This window comes from Gymnoscopelus braueri (assembly GCF_963280865.1).
Source record: "Gymnoscopelus braueri genome assembly, chromosome: 11".
Classification (NCBI taxonomy): Eukaryota; Metazoa; Chordata; class Actinopteri; order Myctophiformes; family Myctophidae; genus Gymnoscopelus; species Gymnoscopelus braueri.
The window spans coordinates 31,789,977-31,811,140 of record NC_137613.1 but is presented as its reverse complement, the minus strand read 5'-3'; the positions used below and the strand labels follow the sequence as shown (position 1 = coordinate 31,811,140).

Here is a 21,164-nt window from a genome sequence, read left to right as displayed (position 1 = left end):
AGACTTGCCCCGAGGTTAAGTTTACCAATCCTCTACAAGCAACACTCTGTAAATCTGTAAAGCCATGCTGTCAAGTCTCACTGTGGAATAATGAGGGAATTGTGCTGAAATAAGAGGTAATTCTTGTGCATTCAAAGGCGGACTGGTGAAGTTATCAACTCTTAAAAAAAAAAAAAAAGAAGGGGACAGAAAAGAGGCTACTCCCTCTTTTTCCCCTCCCTTGCGCACAATAACAAAGTAATGTCATCATTATGAGGTAAAGCAGTGGTTCTCAAAGTGGGATCCGGGGACCCCTAGGGGTCCTTGAGAGGGTTCGACTTCCAGGGGTCCCCAGCTAAATTATTGATAGTTAGGAACCAGATGGACCCTAGAAGGTCTGTAACTCTCAGAGTGTACAAGTGGAACCAAATGCAAGTCCCTGGTGGCCTAACGCATAACAAACTAGGGGTCCTTGAAATTAAAAGGTTTGAGAACCACTGAGGTAAAGAATAATGAGGCCCAGCCCTCCTAAGTGCATCCAATCAGAGAAGTATCGGCACATACTCTGAATTGCTTAACACTTATATCTATGATATAATGGTCCAATGACATTTGTCATCTACAAACAGTGTGGTCCAAGTGCCAACCCGGTTTGGCACAGAACTCTCAGATATCTTTTTTTTTTTGGCACAATGCTCCTCTGCAATATTTGGTTTCTTTGATGATAAAAAAAAAGGCATAGTTTACCATGCAAGTTACAGATTCGTCCAACGCAATCTTTCTCAGGGATGCAAGACAGAGCGAGGACCATAACGCATCTTTGATTTTTAAACTGAAAACTGAACCACCATGAATGAGATCTTTGGTCCAACATGTATGGGAGGTTGACTGTTAAGGTTCGCAAGGAACGAGGTAAAGTTGTAATTCATAAATATAGGCATACAGAATGAGGTATATGAGTGTTACAACGAAGTATTCAAAGGTTAAAATGTACAGTCGGTATGCATGACATACATGAGGTATTTGACTGTTGAGGTATATGAGTAAGTGAGGTAAGATAGTTGAGATATGAGGATGTAAATCCTGATCATGTGCGGACTAGCCCTCTCCTTTGAGGGGAGTCAGTCGGCGAGTCAGAGTAGGTCCCATGATTCTTTGCTATGCTAAGGAGCGGGCTAACAAAACCATAATTGTGTAGTGCTTACGGTGGGACACATGTTCAGTTAAGAGGGGCATTTTAAACCCCACTATATGTGCACCACAAAAGGTGGAGGATAGAGTAAGCATCCATTACTTTTAATGACAATTAAATTGGGATGCAAAGGTTCACCTGCAATGCTTTTTGGAGTCTTAAGAGCAGTCCAATATTGTTAAACATAGGGAACCAAAGTGAATAGCCGAAACATTTGGGGTTTAGATGAGAAATGCTAAGGGGGGGAGAAGGGGATTCTCTTTGGTGCTGTGAGACAAGGTCTTTTCTTCTCTGTGACCATCTATGCAGACATAGAACAAAAAGGGGTCTTCCTTCAAAGCAACATAAAACTATTAAGCTTTACATGGCATTCAACCTTGTTTCAACAAGATGCGAAAGGACTTGTGCACATCTTTTATGACCCCAGCTTTATTTTAAATGTCTCCTTGTTTTAAGCCTAGCATTGACAGTGCTGTCAGCTTTGGGGAGCTTTACACTTCCCAAAATCAATGATTATTCAACAAAATATTTTTAAGAGGAATTATTTGGTTGACTTCACTAGGCTAGTCTATAGACCGCCATCTTTAGAGGACTGGTTTACTAGCTCATAATCTGGAGATCTCTCTGGAGCTTGAGCATCAATAAATAGGGCAGGGCTTTGTGATCATGCCCTTAACAACGGATTGGATTACATCTTAGGCCCCAGGAGCCAATCGGAGTGGCTTTCAGCCAGTCAAGATCCAGAGAATTGTTCACATCGACCTCTAATGGTGTCAATCATCTCCTCTGAGTGGCCAGGTGTGTCTACATTTCGAGGCCTCTGTTGCACAGCCCAGCCACTGCCTCGTCAACAAAAGTGTCAATTAAACATGATTAAATATCACTAAATTAAGATCTTAAGATCACTAGATAGATCCAGACAAATTCCTCTCTAAAATCCTTTGGTGGGTCCCTCCCTTTTGGAGGAGACAAAGCTCTCCTTGCATATTGATCTTTGCATCTTCTGTTGTTAACACAAACTGGATAGTAATGACCAAGCTTGTTTTACTTGATCAAAATCATTAACATTAGTTGTAATTAATGCTGCTTCATGGGGCAGTGCACTGGGGAGACATGTTATTTTGAGTATATGTACTGTAACAGGGCTTATTTTGGGACTTATCTCAGGGATCATTTGCGGGCTAATTTGAAGGATTATTTTAGGGATCATTTGAAGGATTATCTCTGGGATTATTTCCCTAATTAACCCCATCACCAAGGAATTCCTCTCGCAAAGTCCGTATCCACTATGATCAATTAGCTAGTAAAGCTAGAACGAGGTGCTGAAAAAAATACTCATTTCAATTAATCAGTCTCTTAACGTGACCTGAGCTAATTCTGATTCTATTAAATTTGGCATCACTTCAAGAACTCTACTTGGGCTTTCCTGACAGTATGCATCGCACACAGAGCCCCAAAGAGACCAGGGTCCATGCACAAAAAACAAAAAGATTGACAAACTAGCCTAAAACATGAAATGACACCACGGCAACACTAGCGTCCTCTCCAGCGAAAGCCTTCTAATCAGAAAGAATCATGCAGCCTCTACAGCGGTCTGAGTATTGTCTCAGCAACATTCAGGAGGTTTGTTCACCTCATATTCTGACAGCACAGCAAGAATTCCATTAATCCTGTGCAAATATTAACTGAAGAGTCTATTCTTTTTGTCTCTCTTAAATATCAAAGTTTTGAGGTAGACTTTTTTTTTCTTTTTCTTTCTTCTTTGTAAAAACTTCACGGACTAAACCTCTGCTCGGTGACTATGAGTACATTCATAAAGAGCTAAATGAGGTAGGTATGGAGCAGAGGGTACAAGAAAAGTGAGAAATTCCCTGAGATGATGAACGCGAGGAGAGCTTAGAGAGAGAGAGTTAAGAGCAGCAGAGACTGGAGGGGAAAATGGCTCTTTGTCAACTGATTATCGATTTGTAGTGGTCCCCTATATGTCACACCTACCACAGATATCTGATTTGATCAACATAAATGTAAAAAATAATGATTTTCCCCCTTCATTTCTACCTGCTCTGAATCCTCCCTTTAAACTCTCCACACGTTCTGTCTATTGATTCATTCTCTCTCCTCCAATTCCTTTCCCCCTGCTTTAAAAAAAAATGCTAAAAGGCAAATGGAGCGAGAGAACGTAGACAAAGTAGAGAGATAAAAGATTAACTCTTTTAGAACTTGAGGATGCGATTATTTCCAAAGTCGACAACCACGATGACTCCATCGGGCGTCACAGCCACACCAGAGGGGCGGTCCATCTGTCCAAAGCCGCTCCCCTGCGTGCCAAACTTGCATAAGAAGTTTCCATTGGGCTCGAACACCTGGACTCGGTGGTTGCGGGAGTCGGCCACGATGATGCGGTTCTCCTGGTCCACCGCCACGCCCTGGGGCCGGAGGAACTGCCCGTTCCCGGTGCCCTCGGATCCCAAGAAGCGGGCAGACTGGCAGTCTGGCCGGATCACCAGGAGCCGGTGGTTGTTGAAGTCGGTGACCACCAGGTGGTCGTCGTGGTTGAAGGCCACACCCCTGGGAGAGTCAAAGTGTTTCCACAAAGCCCCCTCGAAGCCGTATTTGTTGATGAAAGAGCCGTCGGGGGCAAAAAGCTGCACACGGTGGTTTCTGGTATCCGATACAAGAATCTTACCCTCAGAGTTGACGGCTACATCCCAGGGGTAGTTAAACTGCCCGTTTTTGGTGCCCTTCTCCCCAAATTTGAGCAAGAACTGCCCCTCAAACGTAAACACCTGTCAAACAGAACACATGCCTTAGAGCCCAGTATTTGTCTGGATGAAATATTTCTTGTAATGGATTTGACCAACTAAGCTAGATGTACAGTATGCATGCATAATCAGTTTAAATAAGGTAACGATAAACCATTTTAATTTGACTCTGGTAAATCAAAGAGAGGAACACTACATAGGGAAAACATTTTTAAATTGCGTGCATCGATAGAGAACATGTGACTATACTTTGCTGTATTGATTGCTGTCTCCCAAACATCAATTAAACTGATGAGGATTAAGGTATAAATACTGTATGTATCAATATAACAGTCAGTTAAAGAGTTTGGAGGTTTAGATGGCGTGGCTTTGTAGGAGTTCTAGCCATCTATAAGAGTGACTGTCTGTGTGTTTGTCTCTGTCTGTCAGTCTGTCTAGAGCTAGTCTTGGAAACCACTAGACAGACCAGTGCCACATTTTTGTACGCACTGTCAGTAGGCCAACTGAGTACCTCCAGCTATTAAAGATTTTTGGGACATATTTAACTTTAATTTTATAATTTAAGTCAATGGTGCTCAGATTGGGCTGAGAAAATTGTGCACGTGGAGTCATAGATACATTACAGATGATTGATGTCATAGACTAGCCACATGACATGCGAGATCCACATGCAAGCCATGCCATTATTAGACCCCACTTGCGATTTTCAAACATTTCATGAACACCTCATATTGTTCTTATTTGCTTTGAATGGATTTTAAATAATATGCAAAACACAATGGCATTTGAGAAAAAAAAAGAGTCACACTATACTGTATGTATACCTGCACACGGTGATTGTCCTTGTCCGTCACAATGATGCGTCTCTGACTGTCACACGCAACCCCAGCTGGACGATCAAACTGACCCGGCCGAGAACCCAGAGAGCCAAACTTATGATGGAAGGCACCACAGGGCTTGAAGATCTGGTGAGAGATGGGGTCGAGTTCAGAATAAAGAAAACAGACAGACTGTCATCTATGCCAGATGATTCATTTCAATAATTTAGCTGGGGACCCCCTGGAACCCTCTCAAGGACCCAACTTTGCGAACAACTGATCTATTCTAACAGTCAGCACACTATGCTGGTGACAGCGCTCGTACCTGTACACGGTTGTTACTGCGGTCAGCCACCACCACGTATCCCTCCTTGTCCACGCTGATGCCCCAGGGACGACACAGTTGTCCGTCTCCCTCCCCCTCACACCCGAAGGCCGACACCTGCGAGCCCAGGGTGCCGTAGCTCCTTCCCGACTTCACGGTCACCTTGAAAGGGCTGCCCAGGATGTGCTGGTTGCACACCAACACGGACACCAGGTGCTCGCCCTCGCTCTTGGGCAGGTAGTTGACCGTGTACGAGCCGTTCTGGTGGTCCGTCACGTCCGCCGCCGAGAGGTTGCCGTCGGAGGCCGACATGACTATGGCGGAGACCGCATCGCCGCCGGAGAGGCGGGGCTCTCCATCGTGGTCGTATCCGATCACAGTGAAGGAGGCGGGCTTCCCTCGAAGCGCGCTCTTCAGGCCCTCGCCGTGGGCTTTGGTGACGGGGGCAAAGGCTCCGCTGCTGATCAGGCCCATGGACTGGAGAGCTATGTACAGCGTCTGTGGATAACCGTCGTGGAATTAGTATCACACATACGACCACCTACAACTGTCCTAAAAACAAACCGCTGACTAGCATGAATACTTTCTGCTCTTAAATATTACATATTAACTTCTGCACTTATACCTTCAACACAGAATCTACAGGATATTCTATTGCAGCAGCTGCAACTGGGTAACCTGAGTGAGTACATTTAGACATTTTCTCATGTGGCGGCCCACCATAAATGAAACCTGTGACCTATTTTTTGGGGCCTGACCCATTGTTTAACCCCTACGCCCTAGCAGTGATACTCTACTGCACAGATCGAGTGGAATACCTGGTCTGGGGGGGTGAACATGAATCGGTCATCCTCCTGGGGCTGCAGAAGGCCCCTGAGGGACTTGAGCTCGTGGATCTGGGTCAGCATGCGCTCTCGGGCCAGCAGTACGTCCAGGTGACGGCCCTCGTCCAGGACCTGGCTGACGGCGGCGATGGTGCTGTCCAACTTGGACAGGCTCTGGTGCAGTTTCTCCACCTGCAGGTACAAGGATTTGGCCTTGACCTGACGGATCTTCTCCACCTGAGGAAAATGAATTTGGGAGGAGGGGGGGTTAAGACGTGATGATGATTAGTTGGCTGAATGCAGTAAAGAGAAAAACAACAAAAAACAAACAAGGTAACCTTGGTGTGTATTTTTTTGTTGTATTTTCAGCACCCTCTGGTGGACACATCATATACAGACAGCCTCATTACAACAGTTTTGCTCTCATGCCAAGCTACTCAACTAAAAACAATAGAGGCACAACACAAAATAAATAAATAAAAAAGAGAGAGGGAAATGGAGAAGCATCTAGACAGTTTTACATCACTAAAACCCCAGAGCTTTTCTTATCCGGTATACATTTCAATGTAAGTGCGCACAAAGATAAAGTTACCGCACAGTCAGGGGAAAAGCAGCGCATTGAACAGCGGACAGGACATGAGAAGCAGAGAGGCTGGAGCTTTACTTAGCATCACCTAACAAAAGGAACACCACACAATAGTCCGGCTGACTCCATACGAAAGGAGAACATTTCATGGCGGGGCAGGGAGTCCTGAATGAAAACAAAGGGGTGTCCGAAAGAGAGAGGTCCTTTGTTATAATCCTTCTTGTAAGCTGAACTGTAATTTGCATCTGTGGGACTAGAGTTACACTTTATGGCCACTGAGAACAAAAGCCCAAAGTTAGGCTTTCTACCAGACCAGCGGTTAGATTGAGCTCCTCAGTAGGAACCCATGCACACAGCGAGAGAGATGGTATGTATTTCAAAGAGTTGCGGCCCACAGGCCTGAGAGAACATGGAAGAAAAAGCTTGAGCGAGAGAGAGAGAGAGAAATGGAGAAAGGGGGGGAACGAGGGGGAGAAGGGGTCGGGGGGCTTAGTGTGTGTAGGGTTAGGGGTGCCTGTAATGACTTTATCAGAGAGCAGAGTCAGGTTGAGGATAAAGAGTGTGTTCTGCGGCCCTATATAGGGGCATTAAAGAGGCAACATGGGTAAGTGAAAACCTCCTGAGTGACATTTTGACCTCAGCGCTTATACTGTTCTCACACACACACGCACACGTGTGTGTGTGTGTGTGTGTGTGCGCACACACACGCAAACAAGTACACACACATACACACACGGAAGCTGTCAGATCAGAGGGAGTGAGGCGTAGGGCAGGTTTTACGATGTTACCAAGCCCGCTCCAAGCGGAAGGGGAGGAATAAGGGGTTTCTTTAATGGTACACGGGAAAGACTAGGTTCAATTAATGGTTCTACCTCCCCTCATAGATTAGTCCACAGCAAAACACACACACACACACACACACACACACACACACACACACACACACACCTCAAGCATGACAAGAAAGGGATTTAATATTGCTCATTTAAATCCTAGATTGTAAAAATTGTCAATTTGTATATGAGTATTTGACTGTGTGTGTGTGTGTGTTTTTAATTGTTCACTTTTACAGTACAGTGTATTACTGCATACGGTTATGTCAAGCCTTCACACCCTTTCTCAATGAACAGTAAAGAAATACGTGTAACATAGTAATGGTAAGCTGTTGTTATTCAATCTAGGAAAGCAACTCATTTCGCAGCTCAGGGTCAAGAGACCTCAGGGGGTAGAGGCCTTTCGCTTCTACCCCAAAAAAGCCTCTCTTTCTCTGGGTAACATTAGGCCCCGGGGGCCCAACGTGTCTGGCTGATAATATACTACACAGCCCATTATATCTTTATTGCATTTTGGCTTTCGTCACAGTTACTAGTTTACTGGAGCTAGTTTACGCCTTCTAACCCGATACCCCCCACTTATTTTCCTTAAAATCGTGATGTAAAAATCATCGAGTTTTTTTCTGAAGTGGCACCACCAACTCACACACACAAAATATGCCATTTCCTATGGGTGCTGCCACTGCGATTCATTGATCCAGATCATGCGTCCTGCTGCCTTGAGGCAGTTGGTCATGGGTTTGCACATGTGACGTCACACACACACACACACACACACACACACACACACACACACACACACACACACACACACACACACACTGCAGTATACGAAGAAACATTTAATGGACATCATAACCTCCCTGCATGCACCCACTGTTACATGACTGTGTCTCACATCCGAACCTAGCGGAGCTTTATGTACGAGAATTAGTCCAGAGAGACCGCTGCACGGCGTGCCGGCCATAAAACACCTTCATCTGACAAATGGTGTCGGCGGAAATAGTGCTGGTATGAGTTACAACTGAGCCGTTGTAGAGATAAAGGGACAACGATGTACAGTTGGAGGGAACGGGGCTACTGAACTGGTGGGTGGACAGAGCAATGGGCCCAAAACGAGATAAGAAAGGATAACAAACTAGAGATGAAAAACACATGGACGGGTAGTCTAAAAACACAGGGGAGGGAGAATAAAAACATGAGGGAGGCAAGAGAGAGAGAGGGAGACAGAGAAAGGCGGCGCAAAAGAATACAGGGACAGAAAGAAAGAAAGAAAGGCAGAGAAAGGGAGAGAATGCTTTTTAAGATATATTGACTATAGAACGGTCTGGACAGACCTTTCACATTTGAACCCTGTCAAGAGTACAATCAATATGATGAACTTATTACACTTCAGAATTACTGAGGGGTGTTTCACTTAACCACATGAACCCTGGCATCCCTATTTTGGGCATGTCATTATAGGCACAAAAAAAATGTCAACATGTATTTCTTATTTTTTTCAAAAATAGCAGATCTACAAGCTTGCTTTCTAGCTAGCATGATCTAACATGACATACTGTACAAGCTAGCATGATCTACAAGCACACGTCCGTTGACAACTAGCCTCCTACGGAGGCACACCGTATAAACGGTCAGTTATCACAAATTAATAATCAATGTAATAATCACAAATTGTGTTGGTCCACACAACACCAAAATCACCAAATTGCTCGGGTGAAAATGATATTACCAGACCTTCTCCCTGTGATACTAAGCTTGTCCGGACAGGGCTTATGTGTGATCAAGCAGTATCTCACCTTCCACAGTAGTTCACACTCTCTCTCCTCCAGGGCCTTCTTGTGTCTGAGGACAATGGCCTTCACCTCCGTCTGCACCACCTTGGCCTTGATCTCCACCTGTTCTGCCATGGCCTGGGCCTTCTCCATACTCAGCTAGGAGACAAGAGAAGCACGTATGGGGTTATTACACAATGAGCCATGGTTCTGCACTCATCTGTTTAACCACTTGGACCCCAGATTTGGTGTAGAGGTAGCCTTCAATCAACAGTTCCTACACTGCAAATAGTTTTGACCAGTTATACAGAAAGAGTTAAGCCCGATTTATATTTTTTTGTCACGGAGTCGCGCATTGAATATAGCTGATCTACTAGCTCACAACGGGTCGCGAGTGAGCTAGTAGATCTGCTATTTTCGGAGTCCGGTGGAGTATATATTACGCATTAAATGAACACTCAGCACTTTGAAATGCATCTTGTGCCGTAGAAAATGTTCTAAATGCATTTTGTGCAGTACAAAATGTTCAAAATGTACTTCAACATAGTCAGCTGGGGCAAAACAACATTGTGAATTTCAACAACTCGCCCCTGTAATAGGGAAGGGTCAACAATATAATATGACATATTGTAAATAACACTTATGTTGACTAGTTAATTTTCTTTTTTTTCTAAACCTCATGTTAGACTGCAAAATAAAACGAATTAAAACTAATAAATGCTCAACAAAAAGGCTTCACCAAGACATTTCTGCTATCCTGGTGTCTGGGTGGTGCAGGCATGAAGTTCCTGCCCACCACCGACACTAGTGGTTTGCAGGGCTTCCGGCTTGCCTGGGCAAACACAACCGGCCGTGTTCATGCGAGGGAAGCTAGGTGGGGGGGGGGAATTAACCCCCAACTGCTCCCTCCTTAACGCTTATCATAACCATCTGAGCAGCAGCCATCAGCTGGGTGAAGCTGAAACTGAGAGGTCTCCCTTTCCCTTTCTCTGTCGCTGCAATAGCGCCGGTTCATATTGGGATGTGTAACTGAGAGGAATAGCGTGTTCCTCTGCATGCATTACGTTCTCCCAGTTAAACTCCACATAGTCGGGTGAAAAGAAGAGGCTGGTGACTTCATGTCTATCAGAGGAGACACGTGGTTGTCTACGCCCTCCCACATGACCAACCACAGGGGTTGGCAGTGTCAGGGACTACACGTGACGGGGGAAAAACTGGGAATTGTCATAATGGGGTAAAAAGGGACAAATGGTACACTAATGTACACAGCCCGGTTAAATCAACACTAAGGATGTCAGTGTTCAACTGCATGATAAGAGAGGAAAGGAAACAGGATATGAAAGGAGGAGGAATCATAAAGGAAACAGGATATAAAAGGAGGAGGAAGTATAAAGGAAACGGCATATAAAAGGGGGAGGAAGTATTAAAAGCAAGGACTCTTTCTGTCCCACGTCTCCCTGGAGGGTGGATGCAACGACACCTGCTCTGTCATTATGACCCGTTCCTTTCTCACATGCAGCCAGTGATTTAGGGGGGATATGGGAAACAGAGTGGGGGTGTTGGGGTTCAAGAATAACATGTTACTTCACTATACAGACTAGGATGTCACTTCCTACTGGTGCTGAACGCTAAAACTACTTCCTCTCTGCATTCAAATTGTGTGTAGTGTCTGCTGATCACCAAGTACACAGAAACTGAAAATGTGCTGATTCATACTTGACTAATGGCTTATATTTATTATCTACCCAACTGTTATCCAAGACAGAGAAATAAAGATACATTAGCAACTGGACAACAGTATACTTATTATAATACTGGATCATCTGATAAAACACTAGCCAAATTGTTGTGCGACATTAAAGATTTTAAGATTGCTCACGGAGAATGCAACATTATAAAATGGATATTATAAATGGTTATGCGGTCAGTTGATATTTTCCTTGCTGGATGCTACAGTATGCATTGCGGTACATCTGCAGACTTTTGGGGAAAACTAAGACAATCCTTTTCTCTGTGATACATGGGGAATGGACTAAATGTAAATTTAAGCCTAGAACCGGTTTGAGTTACTTCAACACACGATTCTAAATGGAGGCGCAAAAGGCAACTATATCCTATGGGGATGTAGCAATATTGTTGTTATCGCGATATTACCATAACAAAAATGTCTAGATATGATAATGGGCCAAACTTTTTTTGTTTGTTTCAACAGCAGATCAGTAATAAGAGTGAAACAGATGGGTGGAATTCACAAGCTACCCAGAACTATATTATCATGTTATGACAGCAGATGGGACATGAAAAGTTGTGTCCTACAGATTTCAGTGATTTCTTTTCCCCCTATTTTGTTTTTTATCGTGATAAATATCATATTGTGGACTCGTATTGTAATATCATATTGTGAGTTCGTTGGTATCGTTACAAATAGACTGGGGGAATAGACTGGACTTCAGTTACTCAAAAATATGTTTGAAAATCTGATTTATTGATTTTTTAAACAATCAAAATAACAATTCTGCCTTTAATGACATGCCCAAAATGGGGACGTCAGGGTTAATATGGTTAAATTGTGTGGCTCCCAAATTTTTTGGGTTAAATCCACATTCTCTTCTGCTTTGTTTGTGTCCCTTCCCCCTTGGTTTTTATCAGGGTTTTCCTCTGGCGTCTTTCAGGAGGTCACAGGGTGGCTGCTGGACCTCACATGGACGCAGGCCAGTGGGATAGATAGGGCTTCCTTTGTGGCATCAGCCACACAGGTCAGAGGTCAGTCTAACCCCCAGCAGGTCGTGATCTGCGACCCCCGTCTTAAGACCCCGCCCCCAGGGGAACAAAGCCTTGGCAGCAGGGACCTTTTCTCTTTCCTCTTGCCATTTGCGGCAGGCAGTTAAAGGGTCAGCTAAATCAGGCCCCCAGAAAGGAACAGCGAACAGCAGGAGGAGGGAATTCTGAGATTTTTATTTTGTTGTTTTTTGGCCAACCACCAACCGTGTGTGTGTGTGTGTGTGTGTGTCCAACATCTTTCATCTGTGTTTTTATTTTCGTGAGCTTGTACCTACCTTTCACTCACTTCTAGGGGTGAAACTATTCGATTTAATCAATAATAAAAAATGCTAAGAATCAATTCGTAGATCAACTGTCGCTATTTTTGCATGACACCATTGTACATCAAAGTACATAATAGGGTGAAAGAAGCGTTTTTTTCAGACAATTTGATGTAGTTGATTGTAGAGTCAATTATAAAGTAAATTCATAGATACGGTATATATATAAAAGAACATTTTATAAAACTTCCAAAAAACACAATAATAGTAATAATAGATAATCGCTGAAACAATAATGGATAGTTGCAGCTCTATTTAATATTCTGTCTCTCTCATGATCTTTCTCATGCCCCTGGCGGTCAGTCTCGCTCTCATTCTCTGGACAGCAGCAGCCTGGAATACAAATAATGTCCAAACTGACCAATCAGACCGCAGAATGAACCAGAGCTGACCAACCAGGAGGTCACACATTCAGGGTTAGAGGTCAGAGAAGATAATGGGTGTGGAGTGGGAGGAAATTTCCTACCCCAGGGGGTGGGGGGTGTGTGTGTGTGTGTGTGTGTGTGTGTGTGTGTGTGTGTGTGTGTGTGTGTGTGTGTGTGTGTGTGTGTGTGTGTGTGTGTGTGTGTGTGTGTGTGCGTGCGTGCATGCGTGTCTGTGTGTGTGTGTGCGTGTCTGTGTGTGTGTGTGTGTGTGTGTGTGTGCATTCTCTCCCAGGTCACCTCAGGAGTAAACGCTGACGCCAGAGAGTATGTAAACACGCAGACTCACCCTAACGCACACACACAAATGCCAAACACAACTGCACCCTTCCCCATGGGCAGAGTCCATGACTCAGCTAAAAATGGGCCGGTTCGACTCACCACTCGATTAAACGTTTTTTGGGAAACATTAATACGGTAGTAATTTATTTACGTTTCTGCCCCAAAAAACATTTGTTGCCTAAGCATAAATTATGCTTTACCATACGTTGTCTGTAAAGTAGACGAGTGCCGTTCATAAACTTGATTAGTAGTCTTCTTCAATATACAGTACACACTACAAAAGGTGGTACACAGTAAAATCCTCACTGTTCATTTATAACTCTGAGAGTGTACAAATGTAACCAAGTGGACCCGGTCCAGTATTACCTGTCAGCCAGTAGATAGCCGACACCAGGCGGGGTCTACCATTCCTCAATGGAAGAGCAAGGAAACCATCTCCAACAAATGTAGATTTTACAGTGTAGGGGTTACTGAGAGGGCCAGGTAAGAGTTACCTGCTGAGGTGTGTGCGGGCCTCGCCCACCCACTTAGTTGCTTAAGGGTGTCCCCATCAACACAAAAGGTCAGGCATGAGCGATGGGCGAGTCGCAAACGATGTTGAGGAAACATTTAAGAAGACGCGCCATGAGGTCATATGACCTCAGCGGAATGGCTAGTGTTTCAGGTTTCTAGTGACTTGTCCACCCCAAGGTCACAGCATTGCTCCACCGTCCAGGCAGGTTACGCAACACTAGAATGTTAACTACCCCTGTAAGCTTTAGTTTGGGTGAAAACTCTAGAGCAAGGCATTCAAAACATGTTTTAAAAGCATTCCTCAGAGCTTGGTGATGGTGAACGGAACTCTTCCGTCTCTTGTCATGTGCATCAAAAGCAAGGCTTGAGCTTATTCGTTCCTTTATATAATGTTATGTATAGAGCAGGACGTTAATTTATTTAGAATTTATTTATTCACACGGACAAAGAAAGAAGAGCATTTCATCAACACTTTCAATTAATAAACAGGTTAGCATTACTCTCAACTGCCCTGATGAATAAAATGGTAGTCCCAAAAGTGTGGGAAGGAAGTTGTGCGGGAAGGAAGGTTGGAAGGAAGGTTGATATCAACCTTTATCAACCCCTCACCAAATAAAAGCTGGGTATGTGATATATACAGAGAGAGAGAAAGAGAGAGAGAGAGAGAGAGAGAAAGAGAAGTATGCCTTTCTGGGGGTTTTATGGTGTGGCACTGTAGGAGAGAAGCGGTCTAGGAGAGGGTCTGTCTGCATGTTTGCCTGGGGTTAATCACGCAAACCACAAGACTAGACCGATCAGCGGTTTCACTACGTTTCCGCCAATACATGCTGGAAAAATTAGTCGCAAGTTTGCAGAAAGTTTTCTAACACCAAAACTGCCACCCGCCAAAATCAGTGCTCGTTTTCGCATGACATGGATTTCAAATGTTCTACTATACTGCCTGCATTTTGGCTATGTTAAAACACTTCTGGTACGTCACCTGTCTGTCATAGCATTGCACTGGAAAAGAGGTGAAATGTTCGTGTCTACCTTGGTGCCATGTTTCTATCACTGCCGATCGGAGCTGGAACCGATTAATAACCGTTCCTACTGCAGAGTCATTTGTCCCGGGAAATGAATGTGAATTGTAACATTTCCCACTAAAGACAAAAGCTAGATTTTTAGTGGGTGTTAGTGGGGTTTTTTGTCCAGTGGGAAATGAGCTCAAGTGTCCCCTCTGCCACTACTTTCTTATCTCATATATTCTGCAGCCATCCCCCCCCCAAAAAAGACATCACTAATCAGCATGCTGTATAATAAAATGTGAGCACGTGCCCAGGCAGGGTGATACAGATATCAACTCGAGATAATAGGCCGATTTTATGCCACATTATCACATTGAGACCGTCCTCTTTTGTGTCCTGCTGCCTTCCGCAGATGCTTCCTTAACATGCGTTGCGTACCTTTCTCTGTGGAGCACAGCTGGAGCTCTGAAGAGGCTTGCACATAATCTACAATCATGTAAATGAAGAGGGGTTCTGTGTGTGTGTGTGTGACGGAGAGAGAGACCACAAGAGAGATAAAGAGAGAGAGAGGAGGGAAAAGAAGGGGGTGGCAGCATTCTACTCCTTTGAAAGGGGAGGGGACGTTTTCCTTTCTCTAAAATCCTTTAAATACCTCCCTACCCCCCCCTCCTCCTCCATTCCCCTCCGCCTCCTCCCCTTTGACCTTCAAGGCCTGCCCTCACCAGACCTCACCCCATGCAACCCAACCCCCTTCTAGGGCCAGCTGGCCACCTCTAACCTCCATGCTTCTCAGAGCCTCGGCCTGGTCACTCTCAAACATTTCTTCCATGATCAGCTCAACAGCCAGGCTCCACTGTGGTGGTGGAAGGAAGTAAGTAAGTACACAACGCTCCTCTGGCTCAACCTATGAGATGCCTGGGAAGTCTGTACTTTGTGTGTACCCACTTCCTCCCACCACCACCCCACACACACACACAGACCCCCGGGGCCCCCACCCCTCCTGGTCCTCACCTGCACGGCCTGTCGTCCTTGCTGTGCGTCTGCCAGGAGCTGGATGGTGATGGCTCTGGAGTCCTGCACGGCATCCTGTAGGTACACGAAACTGTGGCCTATGTGTCGGCCCGAGCTGCACTCCCTGCAAATGGGCACCGAGCAGGTCTCACAGAAAAACAGGAACACCTGGGTTAAGGAGAGAGAGCGAGAGAGAGCAAGAGGGGGAAAAGGGTTAGAGATTTTAGAGAGACTTTTAACTGACTGATCAACAACAACAACAACCACGGCTGCAGTCGTATATTGTGGTAATGTTATGGACGGTTTACTTTGGAGGTGCAACTAACACGTTGTTTTTGCATTCCTGCTTATTTTTGGTAGGACAGAATACAGGGATGGGATGGTAACATCATCAGAGAACATGGAACCAGTGCAACACAGGTCTCGGATTCTGACGCTGCCATTTTGTGGTCAACGCACCGACTGGCTGCTGCATAACAGCGCCGAGTCACCATCACCTCTCAATGACATGGAGAGACCAGCGAGATCAATACATGCATCAGGAAGTTTGTTTGTGTCTCTCACTCACTCTCTCCCCCTCTCCCACATCCAACCCCCACCCACCTACACAGAAACACACACACACACACACACACACACACACACACACACATACACACACACACACACACACATATCCATCCCCAGTTTCCACAGCTAATGAATGTGGAAGTACATGAATGACAAACAGGGCATCCATATGTATATATGCCTGACCAGGGACATAAGCTTTTACACCCCAGAGACCTGCTGCCTTCCTACCATAATAGCTCAGGAAGGAAGGAGGGATTAGCAGCCACACCTAACACGGATCAATATTGTTTTGGACCATTCTCCACGCCTGGGGAGTTCAGTTGTGAAGGGATGTAATATGCGAATGTAACATTTCCCCACTACTTTTCCCATTTAGCAATTTAAAAGGCAGTTATGCTTTCTATTCATTTAGTTCAGAAAAGAAAACAAACTATCTTTCGGTAAAACTAACGGTTTATTAAAAGTTAAAGCTCTATATTCCGATAGTAATCATTGCTATAGAGTGCTTTTTCAGTAACGGGGGATTATCCGTCTTTCCATTTCTTTTATAAACAGAAAACCCATTTCATCCAATCAGGAGAGAGCACCCTTTAATCAGCTCCAGTTTCAATTTTGCTTGTTTATTTCTTAGCGTCATCACTTCCACTTTCAACTGTTTGTCCTGTATCCTGTATCAGTTCTCTGTCCTGATTGGATCAATTGGTTGAAAAATGCATTTTCTGTTTACTAAAGAATTGAAGAGACGGTGACACCCCTGTCACTGAACACTTTATATAGCAATGATTACTATCAGAATATAGAGAAATTCATCACTTATTTAATCACTCCAAAGCAAATCACTTTTAAAAACTTTAAAAGCCCATCAAGACAATGAATAAATGTGATTTTCTACCGTTTTCTTGTCTCGACAGAACCCGTGGTGGGAGTGTCGGAGGTGTGTCAAAAGGTGTGTCTGCTTTGACCAGTTAGAATACCAGTTCAACCAGGAGAACAAGAGACGGAGACAATGCTATTGGGGCTGTTAAAAGAAACCATCATGTGTACGTGTTGACATCCATAACTTCCTGCTGTCATCCACTCGCTATCTGTCTGTATCGGTAATGGATCTATCTATCGTATCTATCTATCCATCTATCTAGTACACATTTCAAATTATACCTTGAGGGTTTAGTTTCAGGAACCCTACTTAAGAGAAGGCTAACAGTCATCAGAATAGAAAACACATTAAATTAATATTTCAAATTCCAACAAAAAAAGATTTTTTTTTAAAGTAAAGAAATCCCTGTGTTATAAAAGGCACTTCTAATGTAAGATTCCCAGCCAAACCACACCCATTTAAGAATAATTATCAAGGTTTACAACGAAACCAAACAAGGAATTAACAGTTTGCCAAAAACGAGACCCCCCATTGTCCCTGGAGGAACAGAGGTTAGATGTGACAGCTAACCTTACTGCTTCCACCTAAATCCTGCTGCGAGCCAGCGTCTGAACCATGATTGGTTGTAATCAGAGGGTAATTAAATATGCACTGGCCATCATATCCCAGGGAGACAGAGGATCAATGCACCCAATAGCAGGAGACCAGTGTAGAGGGGGAGGTGCCTGCAATCAATCCATCAATAATGGCCGTTCCCCCGGGGGAGTAGCATAATCTAATGAGACGAACACACCTCCTTTTCTATCTGGGACTTCCGCACCTCCTCCGATGCCCTTCCACCCCCCCACCCAATAAGCTTCTCATGGAATCCTTTCTTCTTGTCCTTTTCTTGCCATCTTCCCTACTTCTATTGAACATTCTCTTCTATTTCTGCCTCTGCTCAACTCTGTCACTCAATCCCCCCGACTTATCCAAAAATTATGTGTGTGTGTTTGTTTGGGGGGGGGGGGGGCAGAGAGACAAAAGGATGGAATGCAGCTGGGTTGGAGATAGGAGAGAGAAAGACAGGTTGGACAGAGGATGAGGGACAGCCAGAGGACAGGGAGGAAATAGGAGGTTGGATAGATATGTGGTGAGATGGGTTAGTTGGGACAGTGGTTCTTCTCAAACGTTTTAATTTCAAGGAACCCTCATAACTCTGAGCGTATACAGATGTGTATACGGTCACAGTTACAGACCTGTAAGGGTCCACATTTAGAAACCCCCTCAAGGAACACTGAGGGTCCCTGGACCCTACTTTAAGAACCACTGAGTTAGAGGATTGACGGATTGTGGCGGTCACCTGAAGTGGCAGAAAAAGACTGTTGAGTGGCTGTTTACACCTATAGTCTGACTTGTGCTCCGCAAGCACAATGGTGTTGCTTGCTTAAAACGCCTGATCTACAAGCGAACAATGAGTCTATTCCAAAAAGCGACACCAGGGCGACGTTTTAAATAAATTCAGCTTATCCCTCTCCAATTGGTCCATCAGTACCTGCCGTACTAAAAAGTACATCGTTTTTTTCTCTTGCGTCCCCATCAGTTGGAGGTTAATTGGAGACATGGGAAACTAAGTACAGAAAACGAAATGCAACAAAAACAAACCCTGGAGGACCGTCCTAAACCCTAAGCGGAGTAGCGTTTCACTGCCAGTAGATCCCATGACAGATAGTAGCACATCTATAGTAAAGTCTCTCACTACTATCTCCTACTCAAGTATCATCAACAACTCCTGAGTCCTTGAGGTGTCAGGCACGTACACACGCCAACTTGCAAATATATACACTTGCGCACACACACACACAAATACACACAGTTGTGGATTACATAATACATTGGCCTCTTAGAACGGTCGTCAATATTATTGATCTACACAGGATACTGGTTCTTCTCTGAGATCTCCACTCAAGACTATCATTCATTCTTATATATACACACACACACACACACACACACACGTTCCACTTTTTGTATTTTGAAGGAGCAAATATGGTACAGAAATAAAAAGGTTGGTGGATTGAATTAACTTTCTGTAAGAAGAAACATACCCACAAGCCAAACCCAGTTGTCAAGAATATACAGTGCACCATTTCAAGGTTCCCCATTTGTATATGCATCATCTCTGGGACCCCAATCCAATGACATTTTAATGGTTAGACACAATATGGTGTAATATAGACCGTCATTTGGTCCACAATTCCTTGGAACCATTGACCATAAATGGCCTTTAGTAGCCCATTTTGTTTCATTTGTACACTCATGGATTTTACTGTGTAGGTGGCACGTTATACAGGGTACTGAGCCAAACTAGACCGGCCAAGACACACACGTGACACAGAAATGTGAAAAGCAAGATCAAGAGACATGAAATAGGTGAGCTGTCACGGTAACAGAAGTTGTAAATTCCACAAAGATCATTCTGGAAAGGAGGCCTTCAGGGTTTAGGTGAATTACCCTAAGAGCTCTCCAAAACATACAACACATTCTAAACCAGTGGTTCTCAAACTTTTTCATGTCAAGGACACCCAAATGAATATGCATTTGGCTGTGCATCTGAAAAGAGAACCAAAGATTTATATAAGATTTGCATTGATGAATGTTTTTAAAACATCCCAAATTTGTCACATTCTTTTCTTTCTTTAAATAGCCGATTTACAAGCTCATAACTCGCGTTATGAGGTTGTAGATTGGCTATTTTCAAATAGCCGATGTGTATAGGGTTAAAGTGGAGAACCACTGTTCTAAAACACACTCACGCACACACATAAGCACAGGGAACATGATTAACGAGTACTAGGCCTTCTACGCAGTAAAATCCTCCATGTTCATTTAACTCTGAGGAGTGTACAAATAGGTCCAAATGGACCATTTGGTTCCATTTGTGTTAAATCTGGTTCCATTCGTGTTGAATTTGGTTCCATTTGTGTTTAATTTAGTTCCGTTTCTGTTGAATTTGATTCCATTTGTGCTAAATTAACACTCATTTTACAGTGTAGCTCTCAGGTAGGTAGGGGATGGATACAATCTGTCACATACGACTATAAAGCCCCGTGGCAGTGGGGCTGGGCCATGCTGGGGAAGTGAGTTATAGTATTTCATTAGTCCACAGGATGTTAGTCACCCCCACCTCTTTTTACACTTACGCATACAAATGCACGCACCCCCATGACGGCCACTGGTTTACTGCTGGTCATGTAAGCATTGGTATTTACTATTTAAGGATTTGTGGCACCAGTCTAGCAGCAATATTTGACCACCATAATGAGATGAGACAGTGACCACTTCATGAAATGTTGTGATTGTAAGTACTGGCCAGTAGCCACGGGGTTCAGCTATAGAAAATATCCATCACTGTATCGGTATCTCATCACTATATATACTGTATATAGACACACACACACACACACACACACACACACACACACACACACACACTGGGTTGCCTGTGAATGGGCTGCCTTGCCTTTTAGACCATAGGTGCTGGTGCTAGCCCAGCTTAGCCAGCTAGCAGGCTGCGGTAGGATTCACCCCTCCCCAACCCTCCCCCTCCCACTCCCATAGGCAATGGGAACTGGGGTAGAGGGCACGAGCACGATCAGCCAGTAATATCACTCGCTGTAGCACTCCCTGCCTGCATGCACACTGCATGGGGGAGGGGACAAGGGCCAGTAACATCACACCATGGTGCCAGAAAGCCAAGACTACTCTGGGAACGGCAAGAGCATGTTCTCTGAAAAGAGCTTCCACTTCATCTTTTAACGGCACTTCTGTGAAATGCAGAGTTCTCAGATGGCTGTAGTACTATCCAAAAGTACTATCCAGTTGTCTTGTACACTGATTATACCGTTTCTGTATAAAAGCTGTACAGTTTGTGAAGCAGTTTGCAGCATAATATCCATCAAACAGTCCTGGATTGCAAGGCTTAATATTCCATTTAATTCTATTTACAGCTGCAATTTAAAGACAAAGCTTTTTGACTGATTGATTGAATACTTTATTAACTTAATTAGTTCGCAAAAAGTATAGAGGTACAGTTATATAATAATGCTAAAAGGATAACACAAAAAGGCCTTTCCTTAAAACATTAAATAAAACCAAAGCATTCTTCATATAACCAGTTCTAGATTAAGTCACTGCCTCGGGCAGGAGCATGTGCACTTTCTTTTTTCTGCCTTTCAAAAGATGGGAACACGGTCAGAAATGTATAAACAGACACTAGGCTCAAGCAATATACAATTTTGATAAACA

The 21,164-nt window shown here is 44.1% G+C and overlaps 1 protein-coding gene across 1 annotated transcript in view; it reads right to left on the bottom strand.

The window, feature by feature from the left end:
* Positions 1–414: 414 nt before the first annotated feature.
* Positions 415–21,164, bottom strand: part of LOC308094667 (E3 ubiquitin-protein ligase TRIM71-like) — a 35,526-nt gene continuing 14,776 nt past the window's right edge. The window contains exons 2-7 of the mRNA XM_080441437.1: positions 15,428–15,595; positions 9,119–9,253; positions 5,895–6,137; positions 5,077–5,574; positions 4,758–4,898; positions 415–3,957 (exon numbers count right to left, since the gene is read on the bottom strand). Of these exons, the coding sequence (XP_080297563.1) occupies positions 3,385–3,957; positions 4,758–4,898; positions 5,077–5,574; positions 5,895–6,137; positions 9,119–9,253; positions 15,428–15,595 (1,758 nt within the window). The 3' untranslated portion in view covers positions 415–3,384. The remainder of the gene's footprint in view (positions 3,958–4,757; positions 4,899–5,076; positions 5,575–5,894; positions 6,138–9,118; positions 9,254–15,427; positions 15,596–21,164) is intronic.